Source organism: Mauremys reevesii, linkage group 6 (genome assembly GCF_016161935.1).
Source record: "Mauremys reevesii isolate NIE-2019 linkage group 6, ASM1616193v1, whole genome shotgun sequence".
NCBI lineage: Eukaryota > Metazoa > Chordata > Testudines > Geoemydidae > Mauremys > Mauremys reevesii.
The window spans coordinates 99,521,348-99,546,115 of NC_052628.1; the positions used below are offsets into that span (position 1 = coordinate 99,521,348).

At 43.3% G+C, this 24,768-nt stretch overlaps 1 protein-coding gene across 5 annotated transcripts in view; it reads right to left on the minus strand.

The window, feature by feature from the left end:
- ADAMTSL1 (ADAMTS like 1) overlaps window positions 1-24,768 on the minus strand; it is a 649,946-nt gene that overhangs the window by 141,292 nt on the left and 483,886 nt on the right. For all 5 annotated transcript variants that reach the window (XM_039544630.1, XM_039544629.1, XM_039544631.1 and 2 more), the window contains 2 exons: window positions 17,956-18,067; window positions 11,613-11,751 (listed from right to left, as the gene is read on the minus strand). In XM_039544630.1, the coding sequence (XP_039400564.1) occupies window positions 11,613-11,751; window positions 17,956-18,067 (251 nt within the window). The remainder of the gene's footprint in view (window positions 1-11,612; window positions 11,752-17,955; window positions 18,068-24,768) is intronic.

The window sequence follows — 24,768 nt, forward strand, 5'->3', positions numbered from 1 at the left end:
TAATGCTAAGGGCCAGAGGCTAATGATGGTCTTTCGTCTGTCGAAATGGATGCCTATTATTGGTTTAAATCAGAGATAATCTTTTAGGGGCTGGCGCCCCCCTTTGTAGTGGATCTGCACCTGGGCCCCACATGTACCTAGAGCAATTGCTGCATCCCACCTCTTCCCCATTCCCTCCCATTTCTCATTTCTAATGATTTTGCTGTCCATTTCTGACTCTTATTCTTCCCCTTCCTTGCTCCTCTGTGAAGCCACCACTTCTTAACCCCTCTCTCCAAGTTCTCTCCCCAGATTCCTCTCCCCACCAGTTTCTCTTCACTGTCTCTCCTAGATCCCACTATGAAAAATGTGGCCAGGGACAATTCTCCTAATAATCAGGAACTCTGGGGTCTGCCAGGTCCGCAGCCAACAGACAGTTCTTCTGGCTTGGGGGTGAATTACAGGGGTGTTTTCTTCTTTGGAAGTGAGTGAAGCATGGAGAGAAAAATCATTGCAAACTCACCAGCATGCACATCAACCCCCCAGTTGTCCCAAATTTCTGCTGATGTTTAGTGTAATCCCCTGAAAACAGTGTTTGCCCCTTTCTTCTCCTATAGCTCCCTGGTCTCCTCTCCATCCCTTGTGGCTTAACTTATCTCCCCAAATGGCTTCCTCCCATAGCTCAGCCCATCTGCCCTGGAGACTCTGAGTGCAGGCTCCTCTCCTGGCTGTGAGTGCCCTCTTCCCCCAGTTCACTACATGCATCTGGCTCCCAGATCTGCCACCTGCTGAGCTGAGCACAGTTCTAGAAGCAGCTGCAGAGGGTTCGAGCTGGGAGCAGCAACCAGCAGGAAATAGAGAAGGGGACTGCAATGCAGTTGTCTTCCTCACAATCTCAGGATAGTGCACACATGACTTCTCTCAGATGGGCTCCAATTGGGTCTGTTCTCACCTAACCAGGACTGCTGGCAAGAATGCTGGTAGCTTCCCCAGCACTGCTTACTGGAAGGATCTATGCAGGAGGCAAGGGCAGGATCTCCCGGTGCCTCCGGACTATCTGTGAGCTCCAAAGGGAGCAAAGAAGAAAAACTTGGCTGAGCAGCTGCTTGAAGAGAAGTCAGGTTGGTGGCTTAAAAAGAACCACTGGGCCATCTCCTCTCCCTGGTTTCAGCCTTCTAGCTAAAGAGCATTGGAGGGCACTTCTGCACAGAGGGCAGGAATCCTGCAGATCCCTCATCCCCACTTCTCTCCCCCAATCTCTGCAAGCCTTTCTGCCCCCACCCCCAAATCACACTGGGCTAACTGGAGACAGAAGCAGCCCCCTTAGAAACTACAGCTTCCTTTTTTTTTTTTTAAATTTTTAAAAACACCGTGGTGCAGGCTACACGGCTCCTGCAGTCATGCAGCTGGAACTGCTATGTTTCCTACCCCAGGGTTCTGCACTGAGGGGGGTTAGATTGTAAACTTTTCAGGGCAGGGACTTTGTCTTTTAAATAACATTCTGTAGGTCATCAAGCATATTGTGAAAAAGAAAAGGAAAAAGAGCCAATGGTAGTTCAACTTGGAGTGGGGTGTCACTCCTGTGGAACTCCTTGCCAGAGGATGTTGTGAAGGCCAAGACTATAACAGGGTTCAAAAATCAGAGGGGTAGCCATGTTAGTCTGGATCTGTAAAACGCGATAAAGAGTCCTGTGGCACCTTATAGACTAACAGACGTATAGGACCATAAGCTTTCGTGGGTGAATACCCACTTCGTCAGACACATGTATTTGAAATTTCCAGAGGCAGGTATAAATATAGAGATAATGAGGTTAGTTCAATCAGGGAGGATGAGGCCTTTCTTCTAGCAATTGAGGTGTGAACACCAAGGGAGGAGAAACTGCTTTTGTAGCTGGCTAGCCATTCACAGGCTTTTTTTAATCCTGAGCTGATGGTGTCAAATTTGCAAATGAACTGAAATTCAGCAGTTTCTCTTTGAAGTCTGGTCCTGAAGTCTTTTTTCCTGCAGGATGGCCAATGGGAGCTGCTGGAAGTGGCAGCCAGTAAGTCCCTCGGCCCGTGCCGCTTCCAGCAGCTCTCGTTGGCCTGGAGCAGCGAACCGCAGCCACTAGAAGCCACGATCTGCTAGACCTGTGGACGGGGCAGGTAAACAAACCAGCTGGCCTGCCAGAGGCTTTCCCTGCACAAGCGGCGACCCCAGTTTGAGAAACACTGATATATGACTATCTGAGATTACCACGGTTTCCCCCAGTCTTAGGAGATATCTGTGTTAACTAATGATTGATAATGGCTTTTTAATTCAAACTTCTGTATATGTGAGTGTAGCAAAGTGGTCACCCGCTCCGGCCCTGAAGGGCTGCCCCAGGGAGCCAGAAGACTAGGCTGATTGGGGAAGCAGCCACAGCCTGGGCCATGTCACAATCAGGCCACAGCTGGCCCTATAAAAGGCTGTGGGCCAGGAGCTCAGACTCTCTCTCTCTCTCTCTAGCTGTGGAGAAAGGAGGACCTGGCTGCCTGGGAAGCTGAGGAGGGTACCTAGGGTGGAGCTGGGGAAGGGCAGAGGGAGCTGAGGAGCTCCAGCCTAGCAAAGCCCCCGGCTGCAGGCAGAGTTAAGGGCCCACAAAGGAGTACTAGGGCTGCAGAGGGGCAGCCCAGATATAGGCAGAGGCAGCTGGTCCAACCCCCCTTGCTGAAGATGAGTGGTTACAGACTGCCGTCTGCCCCAGTGAGCGGGGGCTAAATGGAGACTGGCAGTAGCCACTGTGGCAAGATGGGGACAGGGGGTTGGGGGTTCCCCTTGGAGGGGAGACCCAGAGTGACGGGTACTGCGGTGGGCAGAACCCCTGGCAAAGGGCACCGGGGTCCGGAAGGGACATGGGGGCCAGCGGCAGGCGAGACATCGGCCTGCAGAGGGCGCTCCGGGCTGGAAGGAGCTAATTCCCTGGACGACCAGCAGGAGGGGCCGCGCCGGTGAGTCGTCGTCCCACTACAGCGAGCAGCCTACTTCTAAAGTAGAAGCACTCCCATTTCTGGAATCTAGATCATCATGCTTAATCCCTAACTATATAGCCAAAAGACAAGTGCCTTATGCTTCCCCAGTGTCAAAAAGCCACAAGCGTAATATTATATTTATTAAGTTGACAGTGCCTTACATCTGCCAGGTTCATCACAGATAGGTAAAACCCATTGTCGGCTCTCTAAGGAGCTTATGAAACTGAGCTGATTGTCAGTGGCTACTTAAATAGTCATAATAAAAAACTGCAGATCATTTTGAGAGAGCCAGTTTTTCTCATATCTCTGGCTCAGCATTCTAGAGTGTCTCATACCTAGATATTAGTGGATTGTCATCTCATCTATCTAGAGCTATAATGTCTTGTCATCGTAACAAATGAAAGCGACCTCCCAGGGGTGCATCTCTTTCATTTTTTCTTGCAGAAATGTATTGCTAGCATTTACAGGCCATTACTATAGACTTCTGAAGACCAGTTCCAGAATCTGTATCAGACTTTTTGAAGCCCTCAAAAACTGAGGTTAATCAAAAGTGGCAAATGACTTTTTTTTTTTTTTGAGAAGGGTTCCCAGAGTAATGTTGTGGGTTCTGATTAGGCTTGGCAGTTCATTTAGATGCCTTGGAATGGGTATTGTCAATTTAAATTGGGAAGCAGCAAAAGCACAAAAGTTACTTTTCTTTCTGTGGCACATATAATAAAGCCCCTTAAAATATGGTGTGCCACCAATTAAAACAGAAGGTGTCAAAATCAACATTTTCATCTAGTCTAACTTTTCCATAGTGATTTAGATGAGGTCTGATGTAAATAGGGATTAAAATTTGCGGTATCTTCTTCCACTAAACCACCACAGCAGAATATCCATTGCGAACCAGCCATGTCTACACTAGCGAGCTTACAGCAGCACAGCTGCACTTATGCGGTTGTGTCACTGTAAGATTGCTCGTATAGCTGCTCTATGCCAATGGGAGGGAGCTCTCCCGTCGACATACTTAAACCACCTCCAACGAGCGCCAGTAGCTGTGTCAGCAGGAAAGTGTCTCCCACCAACATAGCACTGTCCACATTGGTGCTTCTGTCAGGGTAACTTATGTCGCTCAGAAGGGTGTTTTTTCACACCCTGAGCAACATAAGTTATACCGACAAAAGTGCTAGTGTAGACATAGCCGATCCCAGCAGTCAACTTTCTTTCTATATTTGCTAGAGTTTCATTCTCAACAAGTGCTTGATTAAAATAGCCTGCAATCAACTTTAACATATCTTGCTCTAGGACAGACAGAAATCTGAGTTTGGTGCTAACACTAGCATGGAAACTCTTCTCTGCTATGTAGCTTATTAACTGCTGCTGATGGCACTCCCCTTGTTTCCTTTATCTTATCTCGTCCTTTAACATTAATTACCACTGTTATGTTACTCAACTGCACATAGCTTTTAACACCTTCCAACCCACCCACCCTGCCTGTCCTAACAAAATCATCTTGTGGCTTCATTTCAGATTCCTTCAGCAATATGCAGCATTTCTGGTTTTTACCTACATGTCTGCAAAAGAAAACTGCTTCTTCAGGCAAGTAGAGCATTCACGAGCACAATCCTATTTTATCCGTCCTCCAGTGCAACTCTAATGACCCACTTGCTGCTACTCCAGTATCATCCTTGACTCTAACCTCATTCTCTTCCCATATTTCCTGTGCCTACAGACCTGTATATCATCATCTCAACTGCATTGCTCATACCTAGTATACCACAAATTCAGTTCCACCCCTACTAAAATCCTCATCCATACTTTCATATCCTCTTGCCTTTACTATTCAGTTAGTCTCTTCCGGCTCCTAAATCCTACTTATGAAGACTGCAGCATGTGCAATACACCCTACTGTCCACATTCTCACAAATACCAAGAAGGATGGATGAACAATTTCAGTAATACCATCCAACAGCTACACTGGCTCTGCATTCAAGAACAAATTAGAAATTGCCCTCCTTACTTCTACAATTCCATGCACTTCACTCTACCTTGTAATAATAATAGGAGATATACCAATCTCCTAGAACTGGAAGGGACCTTGAAAGGTCATGGAGTCCAGCCCCCTGCCTTCACTAGCAGGACCAATTTTTGCCCCAGATCCCTAAGTGGCCTCCTCAAGGATTGAACTCATAACCCTGGGTTTAGCAGGCCAATGCTCAAACCACTGAGCTATCCCTCCTCCTATGACAGAGTTTGTCTCCCCACTGTTATTCATCCACTCCCTATGTTTAACTAATACCAGCCTCATTTCTCTAGTACACACAATTTCATCTGCACTGATTTGAGCGCCGCCTTCTTTGCATCTCCTACCATCTGGAAAAGGCTTCCTTTGTCTCATCACCTCACTGACTCGATCTATTTCTAAATTTAATCCAAAATAATCTTTTTGCCTCTCTCTGGTTAAAGTCTGCAATTAAATTATGTACAGTAACTATAAGGCATTTGAGCCATTTTATATGGAAGACTATTCAAAATAAAGTTTATTGTACATCCCAATGGAGGGCAATGGGGATAAGTGAACCATCATCTCTCAGAACCTCATAATCACAGATTTACTGTTGCTACTGCATGCATCAGAGAGGGCCCCTTCTCTTCAGAAATGTGCCAGAACTCTAATTTCATTTATCTTCTGACAAAGAGTGCAGTGAAAACAGGAATACTGATTTACTGCGGTAGTTGCCTCATAATTGCTATCAAATTAAATACATTTAAAGGAGGTGATGACAAGCTAAAAGGAAGGCAGTTGGCAATTTCCTGCACTGACTGCCAATTTGTAACGAACCAAAGAGACCTTTATGATTAGTTAAGAAAATATCTTAGTCCGCTTTTTAATTGTATGCGTTCATTCATGATACTGAAACACTAGCTGCCTCTCTGATGCGATTCACAAAAGGTCACCACACAAATGTTTTCTATTGTTGTTGAAGAAATACTAGTGATCTTCACAATCAAATCATCACAGAGTGAAGTGGACTATAAAGTCCATGCAATCTTGTTCTCTGATGAGTTTCCAAGTACTCTGGCTTGATCTGAATGGCCATGACATACTAGGAATGCTTTCATGTGCTGTGATTTGTAACACGCTGCTGCTGTTAGAATAGCTAAAAAGTTAACTAAAACTAAAAAAAAATACGGACAACAATTTTTATTTAATACTGAAGTTTCATTTTGCTTCTTGGTACCTATCAGACACTGTGCCAAATTAATATTACATATACTACATACAGAAATGATACGTCAGAATGCTGAAGGGAGATGGTTTGTTGCAATTTTGCTGGGAATGCTAAACATTGAAGCTATGTTTGGGAATTACCTCAGGTCTCCAGGTGTTGAAGGCCATGTCTGAGCCAGAAAATCTTCCAAAAAATTCCCACCAGTGTTAGCAGCAGTTCTGGTGGGAGCCACAGAGGCAAGTTTTCAGGTGACTTCTGGCATTGTTACCAGTGTCAGTTACGCAGCTTTAATTGATGAAGTAGTCCAGCTGCCAGGGGCTTGTCACAGGGAATATTTTTTGAAGTACAGACAAGGCTTATAGGTGAAATTCATCTTGGTGAAGAGGACCTGCACAAAGCAGTACATGACACTGAAAGGACCCAATAAAGCAGTGGTTCTCAACCAGTGGTCTGGGGCCCACTGGCGGGCTGTGAGCAGGTTTCAGGTGGTCCTCCAAGCAGGGCCAGCTTTAGACTCACTGGGGCCCAGGGCAGAAAGCCAAAGCCCCACTGCAGGGGGCTGAAGCCCAGGGCCCTGAGCCACGCCACCCAGGGCTGAAGCCAAAGCCCGAGCAACATAGCTTCGCGGGGTCTCTTGTGGTGTGGGGCCCCAAACAATTGCCCTGCTTGCTACCCCTTAATGCTGGCCCTGGCTTTTATATGCAGAAAACCAGTTGTTGTGGCACAGGTGGGCCATGGAGTTCTTATATCATGTTGGGGGGGGGGGGAGGAGGGCTCAGAAAGAAAAAGGTTGAGAACCCCTGCAATAAAGGCTTAAGTAGAGCTTAAATGACTCAAAGGACCCTGGGTTCAGAGACAAAGGAGTTAGGAATGGTATAAGATCATGGAGTAGACAGAGTTCTGCGCAGAAGTGAATGTCACCTGAGATCGCTTGGGAAGCTGGAATCTAGATGCAACTTCAATGCTGGAAATGGGGGTAGGAACAAAACAGTGACCTGGAACGGTGTGTGAAGTGAAAACCTTTCAAACTCTTGTTATCAACACTGCTTTGAAGAATGCCTTTGAATTATGAAAGGAACAGTTTGTTCAGTTTATAGCACCTCAAAGATATAAGCAAGTCCACAGCACACCCAGTTAAGTCAAGTCCAAACAGAACTCCTTTCTCAAACAGGAATAAAATTCCATTCTCCAGTCATTAGAAAGGGGAGTCATTTTGTGCAGCCATCGGGACGCTATTGGTGACACCTGAACTTCCCATCAAGTCTTTTTTCAGCTGAAAGCTCTCCATCATGTGAATGTTTTGGAAAGTTTGGAAAGTTAAAAGAGGGCTGCTATGAATTTAGCATGAAAACCTCAAAGAGTCCTGTGGTACCTTATAGACCAACAGAAGTATTGGAGCATAAGCTTTCATGGGTGAATACCCACTTCGTCATACGCATAGTCTATAAGGTGCCACAGGACTCTTTGTCGCTTTTTACAGATCCAGACTAACACGGCTCCCCCTCTGATACATGAAAACCTTAGCGACTGAAGTACTGAATTTTGCCACTGAGCAAGTACAGCACAGGATTTGGCAGTGTAAGCTTCCCCACGCTGCTCCTCAACTCTGAGCTGGAGGAACAACCTCTAAGGAAGAGAGGGGTGGTTCATTTTCCATGTCCATTCAATCCTTGGCCGCTCTGCTGCTGACACTGCCAAAAATGGTGCTAATTATTGCCAATAGGGAGCAACAAGCTAGAGGTAAAAGACTATACACTATATCCACTGTAAATCCCCAGAACCATGGAACACAATTATTAGAAAACAATGTTGTCCTTCCTCTCAGTCTGAATTCAGATATAAACTCCACTACAGTAAAGCCTCTTCATTTCTTTTTTCAAAACCACTTACATTTATCAGCTTTTCTATGGCACTTATCACCACAGTATATGAGCACCTGGCAAACATTAGTGAATTAAGCCTTGAAGCAACCACATGAGATAGGAAAGAATTATTATCCCATTTTTGCAGCTTTGGAAATTGAGTCACAGAGATTTTGTGTGTTTTAGCTACTCATATAGTGAATTCCTGGTAGAGACTAGAACCCAGAAATCCTGATCTCCCCTAGCCTATGCTTTAACCACAAGATCATTCTTATTTTCTATAGTTTTCTGAATCTTCTTATCAGAGACTGTCCTTGATTCTGAGTCTGGGCTACTGATTCTTTGTGTTCTCCAGAAAGTCATGGTTGTCAGTAACTTGGCATTCTGTGGAGACACTTCCATTAGCTTGAATCATTTCTGGTACTCCCTGTACATTAGGACAGCATAGTTTTGTTTCTAAATGACTCTCCTCCCCAGGGTCTTTATGTCAACAGCTCTACCTAGTTATGTGCCTTGGACAAAACAAAAATTACTTCCTGACATCTGCCCAAAAGCTTTTCTCTCTCTCTTTCCTCCCACGTACCTTGCAGCCACCTGCCTTAACATTTGAGCATGTGCAATTTCAGATTATTTAAAAAAAAAAGCCTCAGGGTAAATGCCAGAGAGAAAAAGACATGTGTGATCCAGAACTGGATTAAAAAAAAAAAAAAAAAAAAAACCAGGTCAGGTAACAGTTTATCAAAATCAATGCCAAAGTAAAATTATCGCATTAAAGTAGGCGCTGCTCACGCTTCCCTTTGAACCAGTGGGGTGATTCCCAGCTCACGTAAACATACCAACACGAGCTTGAATAAAGATAGCCTGATAAAATAATGAAGTGTAGCCATGATGGTGCAAGTGGTGGGAGGGGCTAGCCAACATGAGTACATGTCCATTGGAGACACTAGGTACATATTGGGGGCAACAAGCTGTGGCTACATTTTTTCTTTGGCCCACAAACTCTATGAGAATAGAGCCTGAATAGGCTTCCTTGAGCGGGGAAATCACATCCCTAACTCAGAGTATAGACATACTCACAATACTTGATTTCTATTATAGCCTGCTGTTTTTCCATAGTCACGCTTTCTGAAATATTTTAGATCTAACACTTGACCACGGTCGGTCTGTGCTCACTGGGAAAATTGTTTTGGGAAAAATCACCCCCGCACCCTCTCCCCCCCCCACCAAAAAAATATTGTAATTGTTTCAGTGGAAAACCACAGAGAGCAAAACCTGCACAAAATGTTGCCTTAACATCAAGGACAAAAGAACATTGAATCCATGAGAGGGAGCGAGGAAGGGAGGGGGAGAAACAGATCCAGGAATTTCAGTCTGGCTTCCTTTATCTAATATATTGAGGGTTTTATACTGCTGCTCATTGCTGTAGTATCTGCGCACCTTCTATGTAAAAATCAACAGGCATAGCAAAGACTTCATGGAATCTCTGGTTCTTCTCCCTTTCGGGGGTATGAAACCTCTGTTTGGAGCATGGCTATGTTTTTTTGATTTGTTATTTTGATGGGTGGTTTTTGTTTGATTTTGATTGGGGGCAAAGAAGGCAAGTAGAAGAGTGTGTTGACAGTGAGCGTCATTGGACTTTGTCAAAGAGAAGGTTTTGCAGTGTTTCCTAAAGATGACCAGCCTTTGGATTGGCCTAATCTTCTCTGGAAGTTTGTGCCATAACCTATTCTCAATTTGGCTGCATTCATCAATATTATGCTATTTTCTAATCTTTCTTTTTTTTTTTCAAGATAATGCTGCTTCTTGTACTAAAGTTTTGGGCATTGTATTCTATCCTGGATCTATAAGAATCACCAAGGGAATAGTGAGAGATTGCAGTACTACGACTTTCTCCTGCTTCCCAGCTCATTTCCCTTTGCCACTAATGCATGCCTAACTAAATATAACCCCTCGTTAGGGTTGAGACACTGAGCTAAATTCTGCCTGTAAATTAGATGCGTACAGAGCCCACAGTAATACCAACTGAGAGCCAGCGCTGTGTGTTAGGGGGTGACAGAAACACAAGAAAGCCAGGAATATCAAGTCCATCATCTCCCATTGCACGCTCCCTTCTCATCACAAAGGCAGTGCAATTTAAGGAAGGTTGAGACCAAATTCTACCTTGACTTAAATCACCTGCAATCCTCCTGATGTCATCTTTAACTTTGTATTTCCTGCTTTTATACCAATCTGTGTCACATCATTAATCATATCTCAGTGGGTTTTGTTCCCCTCAGTCTTTTTGAAAGACTCTACAAGGTGTATTTATAGGAGTAAGAGCAAATGTACTTCAGGCTTTCTGTCAAGTGTGTAACATTACCTGTCTCCATGACTGTAGGAGCTTGAGTGTTTTCCCAGTTGTGACTATGCCAATGGCTCTATGTCATTTTTTAAAGGGCTCAAGGGGCAGAGTCACCTAATGTCAGAGCAACTTTGTGTTTCTCTGCTGGTGCAAAGCTAGCCAAAAGCCAGTTTACCTGGTTAGAGGAACACCACCCACCACTGAAGGGTCCTTGGGTGGTGTAGAGAAACCATAATGGCTCCAGACCATCCTCCTCCTCTCTGCAGCTGGTGCTGGGAAGGGGGCTAGGAGCGTCCTTACACCCTGGCATATCAGAGGGTGTATGTGCAGCAGGGCCACGGGAAGCCATTGAGGCTGCTTTAATTTGAGTATGGTTTGAGCTTGGCACAGAGCAACCCCAGGGTAAAGGGAGAGAGTAGGTGTCTTTAAGGCATATTCGCACCCTTAACTTCTAAGCTGCGTTGGGCACACTTCTGGCAGAGCCATGAATTGGGACACAGATGTTTAGAAGATGTATGTAATACATGATTTGTGAACAGTTACAGGTGCTGAGCACCCTCAATTCTCACTGAGTTCAGGGTGCTCAGTACCTCACAGGACTGACCCCTAAGTGACCCCTACGTGTTGAATTTTAAATGGATCAGAGAGCTCTAATAAGCTGGTGGATGCCCTGATTTTGTGCATCTCCTGTTTCTGCAATTAGTTCTATGGGAAGGGGTTCTTGGCAGGGGACAGGGAAGGGTTCTTTTGCTTTTGATGAAAGGTCAGAGGATGATGATGATTACACTACGTTCCTGCACTAAATTTTTACAAGCTGCTGTTGTGGCAAGCAGTCCTTTTTCAAAGGCAAAATTGAATGCCTATAAAAACAAGATCTACCCATTGCTAACCACATGTTTTCCCCTTCAGGATTTGTTATTATCTTAACACTTTTAATGACATGTGATTATCATAAGATATTATCCTGAGTAGTTTGTTTTCCCACACTTTACAATACACAATGAGGCAGAAAGTAATCTGGAGGGAAGAAACAACCATCTCGAAAACTGTTCTCTGCACTGTACATGGGATAAACATGCCAATTTTACTTTATCCAGTACACACTGCCCAGCGAAAAAGGCGGAGATATTCTGTAGGTCAACAAACAAACAGGAAGAGGAATAAATAGATATTTGGTTTTGTTCAAGTAAAGCCTGGTCTCTTCTAATAATAGAGCTGACTGACCTGGCAGGACAAGGGTCCAAGTTGCACTCCTGAAGTTTTGGCTTGGGCTTAATATTTTCAGGGTAGTAGTGACAGTATTGATCAGCCACCACCCGGCTGCTTCTCAGATCATAACACTCAGCAGATGTCAGCTGGTAACCTGTGACATTCAAAGAGTCAAAAGACAGAGCATCTGAGCTCAATTTCTTTCTCTATATATGTATTAAATACAAGTAAATCCTGGTTTTGTACAACATTATCCAAAATGACGGCCCCCCTCAATGTAACAAAAGGCTTACCCCAGATTTAACAAACTTATTTTACAAAAAGATTAGGTGTCCCCCCCAAAGCTTCATAAAACAGATTTGCCCCCTTACATTACCCATTAAATCTATTAAATATAGATAGGATCAATGTTTATAAATAGATCTATAAACATACACACATATTTTGACTCACAAGAATGCCTACCCTACTGAAATTACTTCTTAACTTTTATTTATTTATTTTACTTTAGAGCCACAGGAGCACTATAATTCAGTTAGCACTGCAAAGGTAAGTAGTCATGCTTCACAGTTCATATTATTGTATGATAAAAGCATATACATTAAAGACTAAAGGGCTGATTCGTCTCTTACATGCACTATTATTTGTAGAGCCCTGCGCGGATACAAATGTATACCCGCGGATGCAGATATCCATGGATATAAATCGGTATCCACAGAACTGCAGGGCTCTCCCAGGCACCACAGCAGTGAAAGGAGCAGAACATGGGGCTGCCGCTCCCAGGAGCCCACGGTCCCGCTGTGAGTTTGTGGCAGAGTCAGGAATGGAACCCAGATCCCTTGAGTAACAGTCACAAGACAATATTCCCTGTTAATGGTGTTATGCTGGTGTAAAATGTATTTCATTTGCGCTGGTGTAAAAACAGTATAAGTGAGATCTGCATTAAGGCAAGAAAGCCCAGTTTTCAAAAGCTTATGCCTAAACTGCATGTGCAAATGGACATTTAAAGGATAACTGTGCACCTCAGTGGCCATTTAACTCATAGACTTTACGGTCAGATAGGAGCATCATGATCATCTGACCTCCTGCAAATTGCAGGCCACAGAACCTCGCCCACCCACTCCTGTAATAGACCCCTAACCTCTGACTGAGTTACTGAAGTCCTCAAACCAGGATTTAAAGACTTGAAACTGCAGAGAATTGACCATTTACACTAGTTTAAATCTTCCAGTGACCTGTGCCTCATGCTGCAGAGGAAGGTGAAAAACCCCAGGGTCTCTGCCAATCTGACCCAGGGGAAAATTCCTTCTCAACCCCAAATATGGCGATCAGCTAAATCCTGAGCACATGGGCAAGTAGAAACTTAGAGCCCTCCCATCTAGTGTCCCATCACCAGCCATTGGAGATATTTACATGAACAACAGTAGATACACAGTTTTAGTTAGTAAGCTATCCCGTGTCATTCCTAGCATTTCAGTCTGCACTCTAACCTTCTCCTCTTTTGTAACTGTAATGCTGCCAGACTCACTTCATGATCATGTAATTTTGTTGTTTTATTTTTAACTAAAAAAAATAGTTAAAAAAATAAGAAAGAAGGAGGAGAAATCGACCATGCAAGTGTTGAAACGCATGCAGCACCTAGATGTATGTATAGTAAACAATTTTTATTACATTTAAAGTTACTATGAATGTGCAGGACAGAACTTTGAAGGCTCAGTACTTCACATGTGTAACTATAATTTAAAATATGAAGGCAGTCAAGACTGTATTTTTAGTTTCATTTTAAGAAATTTTACACGGGCCAAAGATTTACCAACACAGTATTTAATAAACTGCAGCAGAGGCGTGACTAACAAACAGATCCGAAATGCACTGATGTCAAAGGCAGTCTTTCAGTGGGTTTGGATCAGGGGTAAAATTTTCAGAAATACCTATGTGACTTGGACCCTAAATCCCATTTACAGAAGTGATATAGGTACTTCGAAAATGGGACTCCTAAGTGCCGAAGTCACTTTTGAAAATGGGACTTTGATGCTTTTGAAATTTTTACTTCAGACCCTAACAACCCAATAAGTAACACTGTATGTGGCCAGCACTGTACTGGTACTTCAGGGAATTTGCATATTTTCTTTTCACTGAGTTCCTTTTGATTTGACTACATATCTAATTATCTTATATATTCATTGAATTGTGTTATCTATTGTAATTAACCCATATGTAATCAGTGTGTGATGAATAGATTAAATTTGTAGGTATGAGTATAGGAATATGTAGGGTAGTATTATAGAGGCATAGGATTGATAAGGATGTATTATTGGTAAGAGTTTGTTAGGTATGTAAGTAATATAAGGCAGTAAAGCAAGACCCTACAGGCCTGAGGCCTGCCAAATTTCAGCTTAGCCATATCAGGCCTTAGGTCTGAAAGAAGTTGACACAACTAGCTGACCCAAGGGCAACCTTGTAACAATAAAGTTTCAAGATTATTGTAACAGACGTGATAATGGGTGATGGGAAAATATGCCACAATATGCCCATCACTATCGCAAGATGCCCAGTTGTAACATGATGGGAAATTCTGCATTGACTGCAAGTTACAATGGGGACTTGTTGATTTAAACGTTAATGAAGATAAGGGAAATTAAGAAGATGGCCTCTGCAAAGTGGAGCATCCCAACATTTATTCATAAGGGTTACGAGTGTGAGTGTAACTCAGGATAAAAGGGGTTCCCTACCCTTGGGGATGTGAATATGTAAACATTAATAATAGATTCAGACTAAGGTCAGAAGGGACCATTATGATCTTCTAGTCTGACCTCCTGCACAACACAGGCCACAGAAACTCACTCACCCACTCCTATAAGAAATCCCTGACCTATGTCTGAGCTATTGAAGTCTTCAACTTGTGCTTTAAAGACTTCAAGGTGCAGAGAATCCTCCAGCAAGTGACCCATGCCCCATGCTGCAGAGGAAGGTGAAAACCCTCCAGGGCCTCTGCCAATCAGCCTGGGAGGAAAATTCCTTCCTGATCCCAAATATGGTGATCAGCTAGACCATGAGCATGTGGGCAAGACTCACCAGACAGACACCCAAGAAAGAATTCTCTGTAGTAACTCTGATCCCACCCTATCTAGTGTCCCATCACAGGCCATTTGGCATATTTACCACTAATAGTCAAAGATCAATTAATTGCCAGAATCAGGCTCTCTCATCATACCATCCCTTCCATAAACGTATCAAGCTTAGTGTTGAAGTCAGATATGTCTTTTGCCTCCACTGCTCCCCTTGGAAGGCTGTTCCAGAACTTCACTCCTCTGATGATTAGAAACCTTCATCTAATTTCAAGTCTAAACTTCCTGATGGCCAGTTTATATCCATTTGTTCTTGTGTTCACATTGGTACTAAGCTTAAATAATTCCTCTCCCTCCCTGGTATTTATCCCTCTGATATATTTATAGAGAGCAATCATATCTCCCCTCAGCCTTCTTTTGGTTAAGCTAAACAAGCCAAGCTCTTTGAGTCTCCTTTCATAAGACAGGTTTTCCATTCCTTGGATCATCCCAGTAGCCGTTCTCTGTACCTGTTCCAGTTTGAATTTATCCTTCTTAAAGATGGGAGACCATCATAATGGACATGTTATAGTTACTCTCCATCTTGATTCACATACCTATAACTGGCATTAGCATTGATTATCTGCATAAGAAGATTTGCAATAAAGGGAAAATTGATAACTTGTGAATGCTGATGAGGCCATTGATACTGTTCTTGGTGAGTCTCACCTTGCTCATTCTGATAATGTAGCCATTAGGGAATGTGAACCTTTGGCACCTGTCACTGTGGTTTAAGATATCATCGGCAATACCAACCTATCAATATTATAAAAGGCTACAACTATATATCCTTTAAAATAAAATTCCAAGAATTTCCAAAATTGCAATGGAAACTTCTGTGTCTACTGCACTTAAGTATGGGTAAAGGTAATAAAATAGAGCAAGATCAAGGGAAAAACCCATATAGGGCCAGGAACTGTGTTGCAGTTTCACCTGAAGTTTTAAGCAGAGAAGGAGAAGGTTGCCACACACCCTTCACACATCCCCCCCCTTGGAAGCAGCAGAGGGTTATGTCCCCAAGCCCCCAAGGAATCAACCAGTGGCCCAGACCATCCATCCTGAGACCCTCTGCCTTCATACACCCTCCTAAAGCCCTGCAGTTCTCCCCTGGTTTCTGTCAGAATCTGCCCCTGGAGCTCCCTCAATGAAGTCACCAATGGGGTATTGATTCAGCAACAACTAGAGCACCAATAATTCCTGGGTGGATTCCCCTTTGGGCCTGGGATGCTGTGGATCCCCTCAGCCCTCTTTTTCTGTAGTAGCTGGGGGAAGAGGGTCACTGCTACAGACGACCTCTTTCCCTCTCACCCAGGCAGGAGAAGATCTGTGTCTAGAGGTACTGCACCGGGACCCAATGTCAATATCATACACCATGGGACCTGATTGTGGACTCACTCTCCAAGCATCTAAGTTGCAGGTTAGTGTCCATCTTTTCATTCTGGGTGAACCTTTCCCCTGCCCTCCTTCGCCTCATCCACCCTCCTTATTCTTTTATAGCAGCAGCAGCAGCTATGGTGACACCCTCTCCTTTGTGGAATTCTTGTCCTCCCTAGAAAAGGGGCTGTCATCAAAGCTGTTTGACAGATTGGCCAGCAAGGATTTATACCTTTTGGTATCTAATTATAAACAGTTGTGATAATCAACTTTGTAAATTAGTTTTGCACAAATGCAGTGTAGAAACTATGAGAACACCACAAAAGCAGTAAAGCTGCAAGATTTTCCAACCTGATGTCACTACATGTATTACTGGGGTCATGATAACGTTACTACATAGTATCACATGTGTTGACAAGACAGCTTGTCTTACAGTTTTTGTTTTCATTGTTGGTCTTCAAATTGGGAAAAGACTGGACCAGGCATAAGCAGGTTACTGGGAACTCCTTGAATTAAAGCCCTGAGGCTTAATATCAAGCTATATAACTGATCACGTGTGCACTGATTAAGAGAAACAACACAGAATAGTCTAACTTCCCCAGATCCCTGGCCCAGGATGCACTAGGCAAAAGCCTGGAATGATTCTGCTGATGGCCTCTTCTTCAGTTGTTCCAGAGTCAGGAATCTGGACAGCATTTTGCCAGGAACGTGGATTTTTCTGCCTTCATCAGGAGGGTTAGAAGGCATAGGAAAGTCAGTTACCAAACACGGTCAAATACAAAGTCAAGAGCCCAAAAGAAGAAAGATAAACTAATTGTGACAGTGGCTTGCATACAAAGGCCCATATCCTCAGCTCTGGCTGAGGCGTGCACAGTACAGCTCTGGAAGGGGAAAGTAAAGAAAACCTTTGCACTCCCAAGATTCTGGGCCTGCTGCACGGCACACTGGTCCCAGCTCTAAGCGGCCCAACAGAGCAGCCACAGAGCAGCATGAAAAGGAAGTCCTTGGCTATGCTCCGTTTTCCTTAGTCACATCCCTAGGCCATCAGCAAGGCAAGACTGGAGCTGTTAACTACTATATAATATGTATTATGCGCACCATGTATGTATGTATGCACTGAGCACCAATAACATCAAGCACAAATACTGTAACAGTGATATAACCTAAACTGACTTAATCCTGTTCACTTATGCTAAATATCTCATAACTCCTTGCATTTACTGAAGTGAGCATTTGGCATAAGCAGACACGAAACTTGTCAAAAATCAAGACACATCATTGTGACTTAGTACAAGCTAGGGAAGTACCTTCAATACTAGTTGGGACACTGGCAGACCAGGTGCCAGCTGATGCCAAGGCCCTAGGCCTTACTGAACAGTGACAAATGCATAGCTGGAAACTAGTCTGAGGAAACAAGACGGCTTCCCGGAGACTGGTATCATATAGAACCTTTCCCCCTGTACTATATTATTATTGGCTTAGAGCAATAAACCTGGCTGATATTGGTTATTTGGCATCTTGAGTATATTTTATAACAAAGGAAATTGAGGTCAAGCAACTGACTACAATTTATCAACAGTAGCCGTCACATCAGGTTTATACCACTGAATCTGGGCCACTAGTTGATAGCTGTATCATTCACTATGGCCACATGGACTTCAAGGTTTCAACAACGATAGAATTTAGGACTTTCTAATCCAAAAATACAGGCTACCACCATTGAAGTGACAGGAGAATCTCCCTTATCTGCAGTAGTATTTGTGCTCACGTTTTCTGTAGACTAGCCACTAGAAGGCCCCAGTCACAAATAACTGAGCAGGTCTGAGCTATCTAGTAGGTGGGATCTCTCTCTCTGTCACACACATGCTATATATTACCTCCTCCACAGGATGCTGAACAAGGAAAGAAATCAGTTTCCCTCCATCGGTGAATGATGGGCTGATAGAAGATAAACTGTACCGTGCTGTCAGCAGCACCAGCGTAGCGGACCTGAAAAAGATGTAATGATAATGGTAAAGCTGCCACGGTTTGTGACACTAACACCCATTCTGCTGTAAGGATCGTGTAAATACCATGCATTACATGAAATACCAGAGGCATTTTGTAATTAAAAACAGAGGCACAAACAGAATGTTGCCTCTTGGGATTCAGACTGAACCATTGCCAGAAATTACACTCACACAAACAGTTAGCGAGTTGGGTCCATGGTGTTTTACAGCTTGTGTTCTGTAATGATGAAGGAACAGAAGTGTTATTGCTATTGAATAAATTTATGGAGAGCCACCACACAGAGGACCTGGACTGAACTTCACACCACCAGGAGATCATCCACTGGCATTTACCGATTTAAAACAACACACCTTTCCTCTGCCTCACTCCAATGAAGGTTACATTCTTAAGAGGGGGAGTGGCTTCAAGACAATGAAAGGCTAGACACTGTAGTAGCATAGAAAGAAAGATAGCAGATTGTACCACAGAGAAACACATGCGCATAAAAGAAACATGCAACCATCAATGTTACTTTAACATGTACAAGGAAGTAAAATACTTCAACTAGAGCAAACTAAAGCTTTCAGGCAGGTCTAATTCTTTACTGTGCCAGGAGTATCTCTTATTCTATCTGTAATGCATTCATATTCCCTCTCTTTACTGCGGTGCTGTTATATATTATAAACTAGTCCTTTTATTTAATTAAATTTTGGATTTCCACATACAGTTTAGGATCCTACTTAGGATCTGATTGAATTTTAAATTACAGGCTCAGGTTCTTGATGGTGGCCAAGGTGCATATGCTGATACTCAGGAGGAATGTGTGTGCATGTGTATTAAAGTCATTCTTTGTGCTCCTCCTCTCCATCTTGGGTGATCTATATGCAGGACTGGTCCCCTGGCATAAAGCAGAGTGCCTGGCTGATAATGACCCCACGGGGTTGAGAACAATGAGGGACTGTAGGGCACAGGGAAGCCCTGGTCCCACACCCTTTCCCCCAGTGATGCTCCTTATTATACCGACAGCTGGGAGGGGGATAGCATGGGAGCTGCTGTGCCACTAGAGAATCTCCCTAGTCTGGGTGTTATTGCCAGGGCTGACTGTGTCAGTGTTGCTAGGGCTGTTCTGCACCAGTGCCATGGTGCAAAGGGGACACAGCACAGGGGAGAATATGACCCACAAGTCAGAAATGGAGATGGCTTATTAGGTCACCTAGTCCTTCCCCTTGCCAGTGCAAGATTGTTCCCTGAAGTGAGTTTTCTAGTGCTTGATCCAGACTAGTTTTAAATGTTTCTCTCTCTCTCTCTTTTTCCATATAGTCAACTAGTTGCCCAATTTTAATCTTTGAGACTCTAATTGTTTTTAACTCTGTCTTTATTTCTCCCTCGAAAAATTGAGAGGCACTGACAAAGGGAAAGAGACTAGACAGAAAAACAGGAATGAAAAAAAATGACAAATCAAGTTGAATTGAACAGCAGAATCTGTATTGTGGGTTTCTCCCCTGCCCTCCACAGATGGACAGAAACATGATAACAAATCACAGCAAATCTTGAACTGCATGAAGGGGGAAAGAAGAAAATGAAAATGCTGCAGGATATGTTGGGGGCCACAAGAGTTCTGGTCTACTGAGAGTATGCTGGTCTCTTCTAATTAGAGTAAACACTGAGGTAAAATCCCAACAGAAAAAATACAGCTGTAGCAATACAGGTTCCTCAGCAAATGAGAGGCCCCTTGTATGGATTCATATCATTTAGTTCTGTATGTTAGAAACAGGATATCTAATTCCTTGTGCTGGGATGGTCCATTAATCACACTCTTCAGAAAGACCTTTCTTAGTTCACAAGAGCCCAGCACACTCCTGGGACTAGTACGGTATCATGCTGGAAGCCATTAGAGCAGGTCTCTAGTTTGAACACACAGAAACAAAATTCACTGGGGAGAATTTACTTTTCCTTTTTAAAATCAAGATCAACAATGATGCTTAAACCAAAAAGATCCACTCAGCTGTGCGGTCTTAGGTGGAATGAGATAAATGAGAAGATAGATTACACAGGGCTCAGTAAAAAGGGGGAAAAGGGGTTTCACATCAAAAGTCAGGAAGACATAATAACCCATCTCCCCAAAGAGTATCCCTGTGTGCCTGTGATTGTCTGTCTGATCTGACAGAGAGAAAAGGCAGATGCGGATCTTTTCCAGAGCTAGGTGGAAGTTACCCACACAACCATGACAACCACATGGGTACAAAGGAATCGCAATGAGCTACAGATGCGAACTGAATGATACTAAATAACTCAGGTGAAAGAATCAGACAATTCACTGTTTATTTTCTCTATTGAGTACTATAAGCACAGGAAAACCAGTGTATACTGATTCCATGCAGCAACAATGTCTTTTGAATTTTGTTTGACAATTTGTTAAAACTAAGGGTTTGATCCAGCAGAAAATATCAGTGGTTGTCTAACCCAGGCAAGACCCAGAAACTAACACATGCTGGCTCTGTAGCACATCAAATGCTTCAGGAGACAGTTCAGATGGTTGCATAGGGCCAACTCCCACCCACACAGTCCAAACTGGAAGACTGGGAAACTTATGAAGCTGTCCCATCTCCAGTAGCCTAGCTGTCCTCCTCCTAGACTCTGCCCTACCACTGGTGGTAGCCACGACCCTGAGAAGGAGGCGGTAAAGTCTTGTGTATCTTTTAACATAATAATTAGAAGAAACTCTAACTGATGTTGATTTGCTGTGTAGTCCTAGGGATATCACTGAAAATGGAGAAGATGGTATATACCCATTTAATAACTGCATACAATGCCGAATAAGTGCATAGCACTATCAGGACCAGAAGTGGCTGAGATGGTAAAAGAATTTTGCTAGTGTAACACCGACAGACCCTCGTTGCCAGCATGTGGGATCAAACGTGGGACCTCTGGAGCTTAGTCCACGAGCCTCTACAGCATGGCTGTTATCTAAGGCTGTGGAGCAGACTCATTAATTGCTCTCTCTTTAAGTGGTCTTGGTGCCAATAGATGGGATAGAACACCACACCCAGAAGGTGCGAAGGTTACACTGGCACTGTGCTTAACCCTGCTAGCTCTGGGGTTAGGTAGGTTGAGCATCCCAGCTGGTTGCCCTTCACTCCCATTGAAGTCAGTGGGAATCGGGGAAGGAGGCTCAGCACATCAGATAGGTGCTTAGCATCTTTCAGGAACAAGACGTAACAGAAGACCACCAGTTTTGTGAAGTTTTGGGAGAATGCATATGCTCACATCTGCCCCGCGGGAACCAACTGGTTACTTCCTCTTTGACAAACAGTCACTACTGATTTGTTTTCTCTAAGGCAGAAAGGAAGGGAGGCCCCCGTAATCAATTCTTACCCCACATTTCTCTGCTTTTTAAAACTGTTTTTGTAAATCGTTTATCAAAGTGGTGCACATGTGTGTGTACACAGGCACCGGCTGTTTAGCTCTCTGATGAATAACTGCACTTTGATAAAATACTATATTGATTTGGGAAAAACTGCAGCATCCTGAATGAAAACCAACAAACAACTTTGTTGCATTTTGTGCATTTGAAGCACAAAATGAACTGTGTTTTGGAACAATTAAATTTTCAAATGGCCCTTCTCTAGCATCAAATTGAAATATTTAGGCTTTATTTTGCATAGTGCTGAGCTGTCCTTTGAGTCATCAGAACAAAATTTGCCCATACCATTAAAAAAACCCTATTTGGTTTTTGCAATGTGTGCCTCTGCAATCTATTTATGTCTGCTATAGATCACAGTAATCTGACTGCCAGGATTGTACTAAGTTTACATCAGCAGTTGTGCTGTTGAATCAGCAGGCATTATTAACTCATCCTTTCCTGCCCATCAGGTAGTTGTCAGTGTACGATATATGGTCAAGTAAGGATGTCTGCATTCTAATAAAATGCCCAGAGACTTTATGGAATTTGTATGTGTGCATGTGTGCGTTTGTGTTCTTTTTATGTATAATCCAAACCAGGGGTTGCATCATTCTGCACTCTCTTTTGTCTAGTCAAGTTTGATCTGGCATGTTATGATCTAACTCAGTCACCACCATTCCTATCATAAAAGTTCTGAAGGATTTTTCTGCATCATTATCACAGATGCTTTTGAAAGTGCCAAATCCCAAACCATCAAGTTTGATTTCTTAATGGCAAACTGAACATTAAAGCCTTATATTAAGTAATATATAAAGGGGGGGGAGGGAGTGAGCCACATCTGGCATATGTAATTTTGACCTTTTTATGTTAATAAAAACAAAAATGGCAAGACTCTTTTGTACAAAACTTTCCTTTCTAGAGTTACAGTTCTTTAATATTCCTAGTTATATCTACAATTAGAGAGCTAGGGTGTGTAGGAGACTAATTGCTGTTCCTAATTTGTATATGAATTTGTATATGCAGGAAAAACAATTTAAGGTGATCATTTAAAATAAAACAACAAGCACAACAGACTAAATAAATAGAGATGCTGAAGGCTTTCAATTGTATAGTATAAAACAGAATTAGAGGCTGATTCCTTTAATACCTTTTCTTTCCTTGGAGGAATGAATGCATGGCCTTTGAGCCCCATGGATTGCTCTCCCAGTCCATTTTTGGCCTCAACTTCCCTTAGTTTCAAAGATCCCCAGAGTGGGGCCAGCTGTCTTTCTGACAGAGGAGAGCTCCCTCTGGTGCTTGTCAATGTCACTTAATCAGCCAAAGGAATCACCAAATAACAGACAGGAGGCACCTTACTGGCCAGAGACCAAGCACAAATCTTCGTAGTTGTGTCAGCCTCTGCTCACCAGGAACAAGGGATCAAGCATGATCACTGGGGCGACTATTAAAACGGACTCTTTAAAGTGTCTTTGAACCTAAGCTTTCTACAAATCTAAAATAAAAAGCTATCAGGTTCAGGTGACTGCTTGACTCTCAGTAACATCCCCAAAGAAAGAACCAGCATGCAAATGAATGGAATGAAATGAAATGGGGGAGAGGGAGAAACAGATCACTGCAATGAACAATCTACATTACACACACACACACACACCAAGCAGGCCAGGGAAGTTTTGTTTCTTTTTTCTCCCCCCAATTACATTACTGAAATAGGCCCTTTTTTTGTTACTATGGACTTCATGAAGAAAAGCAAAATAAATATTTTTGAGGGTGTTTTAGTAAAGTTAATTAGCAGGTGTTCATTAAGTTGGTTGTAATTGTGACATTGTGCAGTCTATATGGTTTTATAAAAATATGATAATGAGTGAATATAATGTAACTGGAATATACTTCATGCAAAAGGTCTCTTGTAAGGTATCATTACAAAGCTTATAGTCTACTGAGTGTGATTATCCCATTTGTATAAATGTACCACTCTTGTATCTTGGACTAGAAATATGAAATATAACTCTGAGGGCCTACTGTAATTATGCAAAGTGTGGGCCACTAATGGTGGTTTGGAATCTTAATGGCTCCCATCAACCAGGACAACTGACTGGGGCTCTGTTTAGAGGCAAGCCTTCCTGTGAGTCAGACTGGGAGGAATGAAGGCTTGGGGTTTTACAGTGACACATGATCATGTCACATGAACTGGAATCCATCTTTAACCTGGTGCTTTTCCAGTGGGCGGGGGGGGGGGGGGAGGGTAGAAACCCAGAGAGAGACAAAGGATTCCCGCCTTATGCAAAAGATATATAAAGGGGTGGAACAGAACAAAGAGCCATCACGAAGAATCCCCTAGCTACCACCTGAGCTGGAACAAGAGCTGTACCAGGGGAAAGAATGGTGCCAGGCCTGGAAGGTGTCCAATCTGAGGAAAAAAAAACTTACTGAAGCATCTCTGAAGGTGAGATTACCTGTATTCAGTTTGATTAGACATAGATTTGCACATTTTATTTTATTTTGCTTGGTGACTTACCTTGTTCTGTCTGTTACTACCTGGAACCACTTAAATCCTACTTTCTGTATTTAATAAAATCACTTTTTGCTTATTAATTAACTCAGAATATGTATTAATACCTGGGGGAGGAAACAACTGTGCATCTCTCTCTCTCAGTGTTATAGAGGGCGAACAATTTATGAGTTTAGCCTGCATAAGCTTTATACAGGGTAAAACGGATTTATTTAGGTGTAGACCCAACTGGGAGTTGGGCTTCTGAGTGCTAAAGACAAGCACACTTCTGTGAGCTGTTTTCAGCCTGCAGCTTTGGGGCAGGTAATCCAGCCCCTGGGTCTGTGCTGGAGCAAACGGGAGTGTCTGGCTCAGCAAGACAGGGTGCTGGAGTCCTGAGCTTGCAGGGAAAACAGGAGCAGAGGTAGTCTTGGCACATCAGTTGGCAGATCCCAGGGGGGGTTCTGTGATCCAACCCATCACGGTAATATTCTTTACAAGGCAATTCGTCCATATTCAGAACCCTGTGCAGAGGGACAGGACCCCTGAAGGTTCATGTAACCCTACCACAGCTGTGATTGATAGGAGGATTTCAGCATCACCATCATGGGAATGCACCCTTATCACCCACCTAATTTTGTTTGACTCCTGCCAGGCCCATTCCCCACACCTCAGTAGCTCAACTCCCTCTCCCGAGTGGCTTCTCTGTTATTCACAGAATCATAGAACTGGAAGGGCTCTTGAGAGGTCATCTAGTCCAGTCCCCTGCACTCAAGGCAGGACTAAGTATTATCTAGACCATCCCTGATA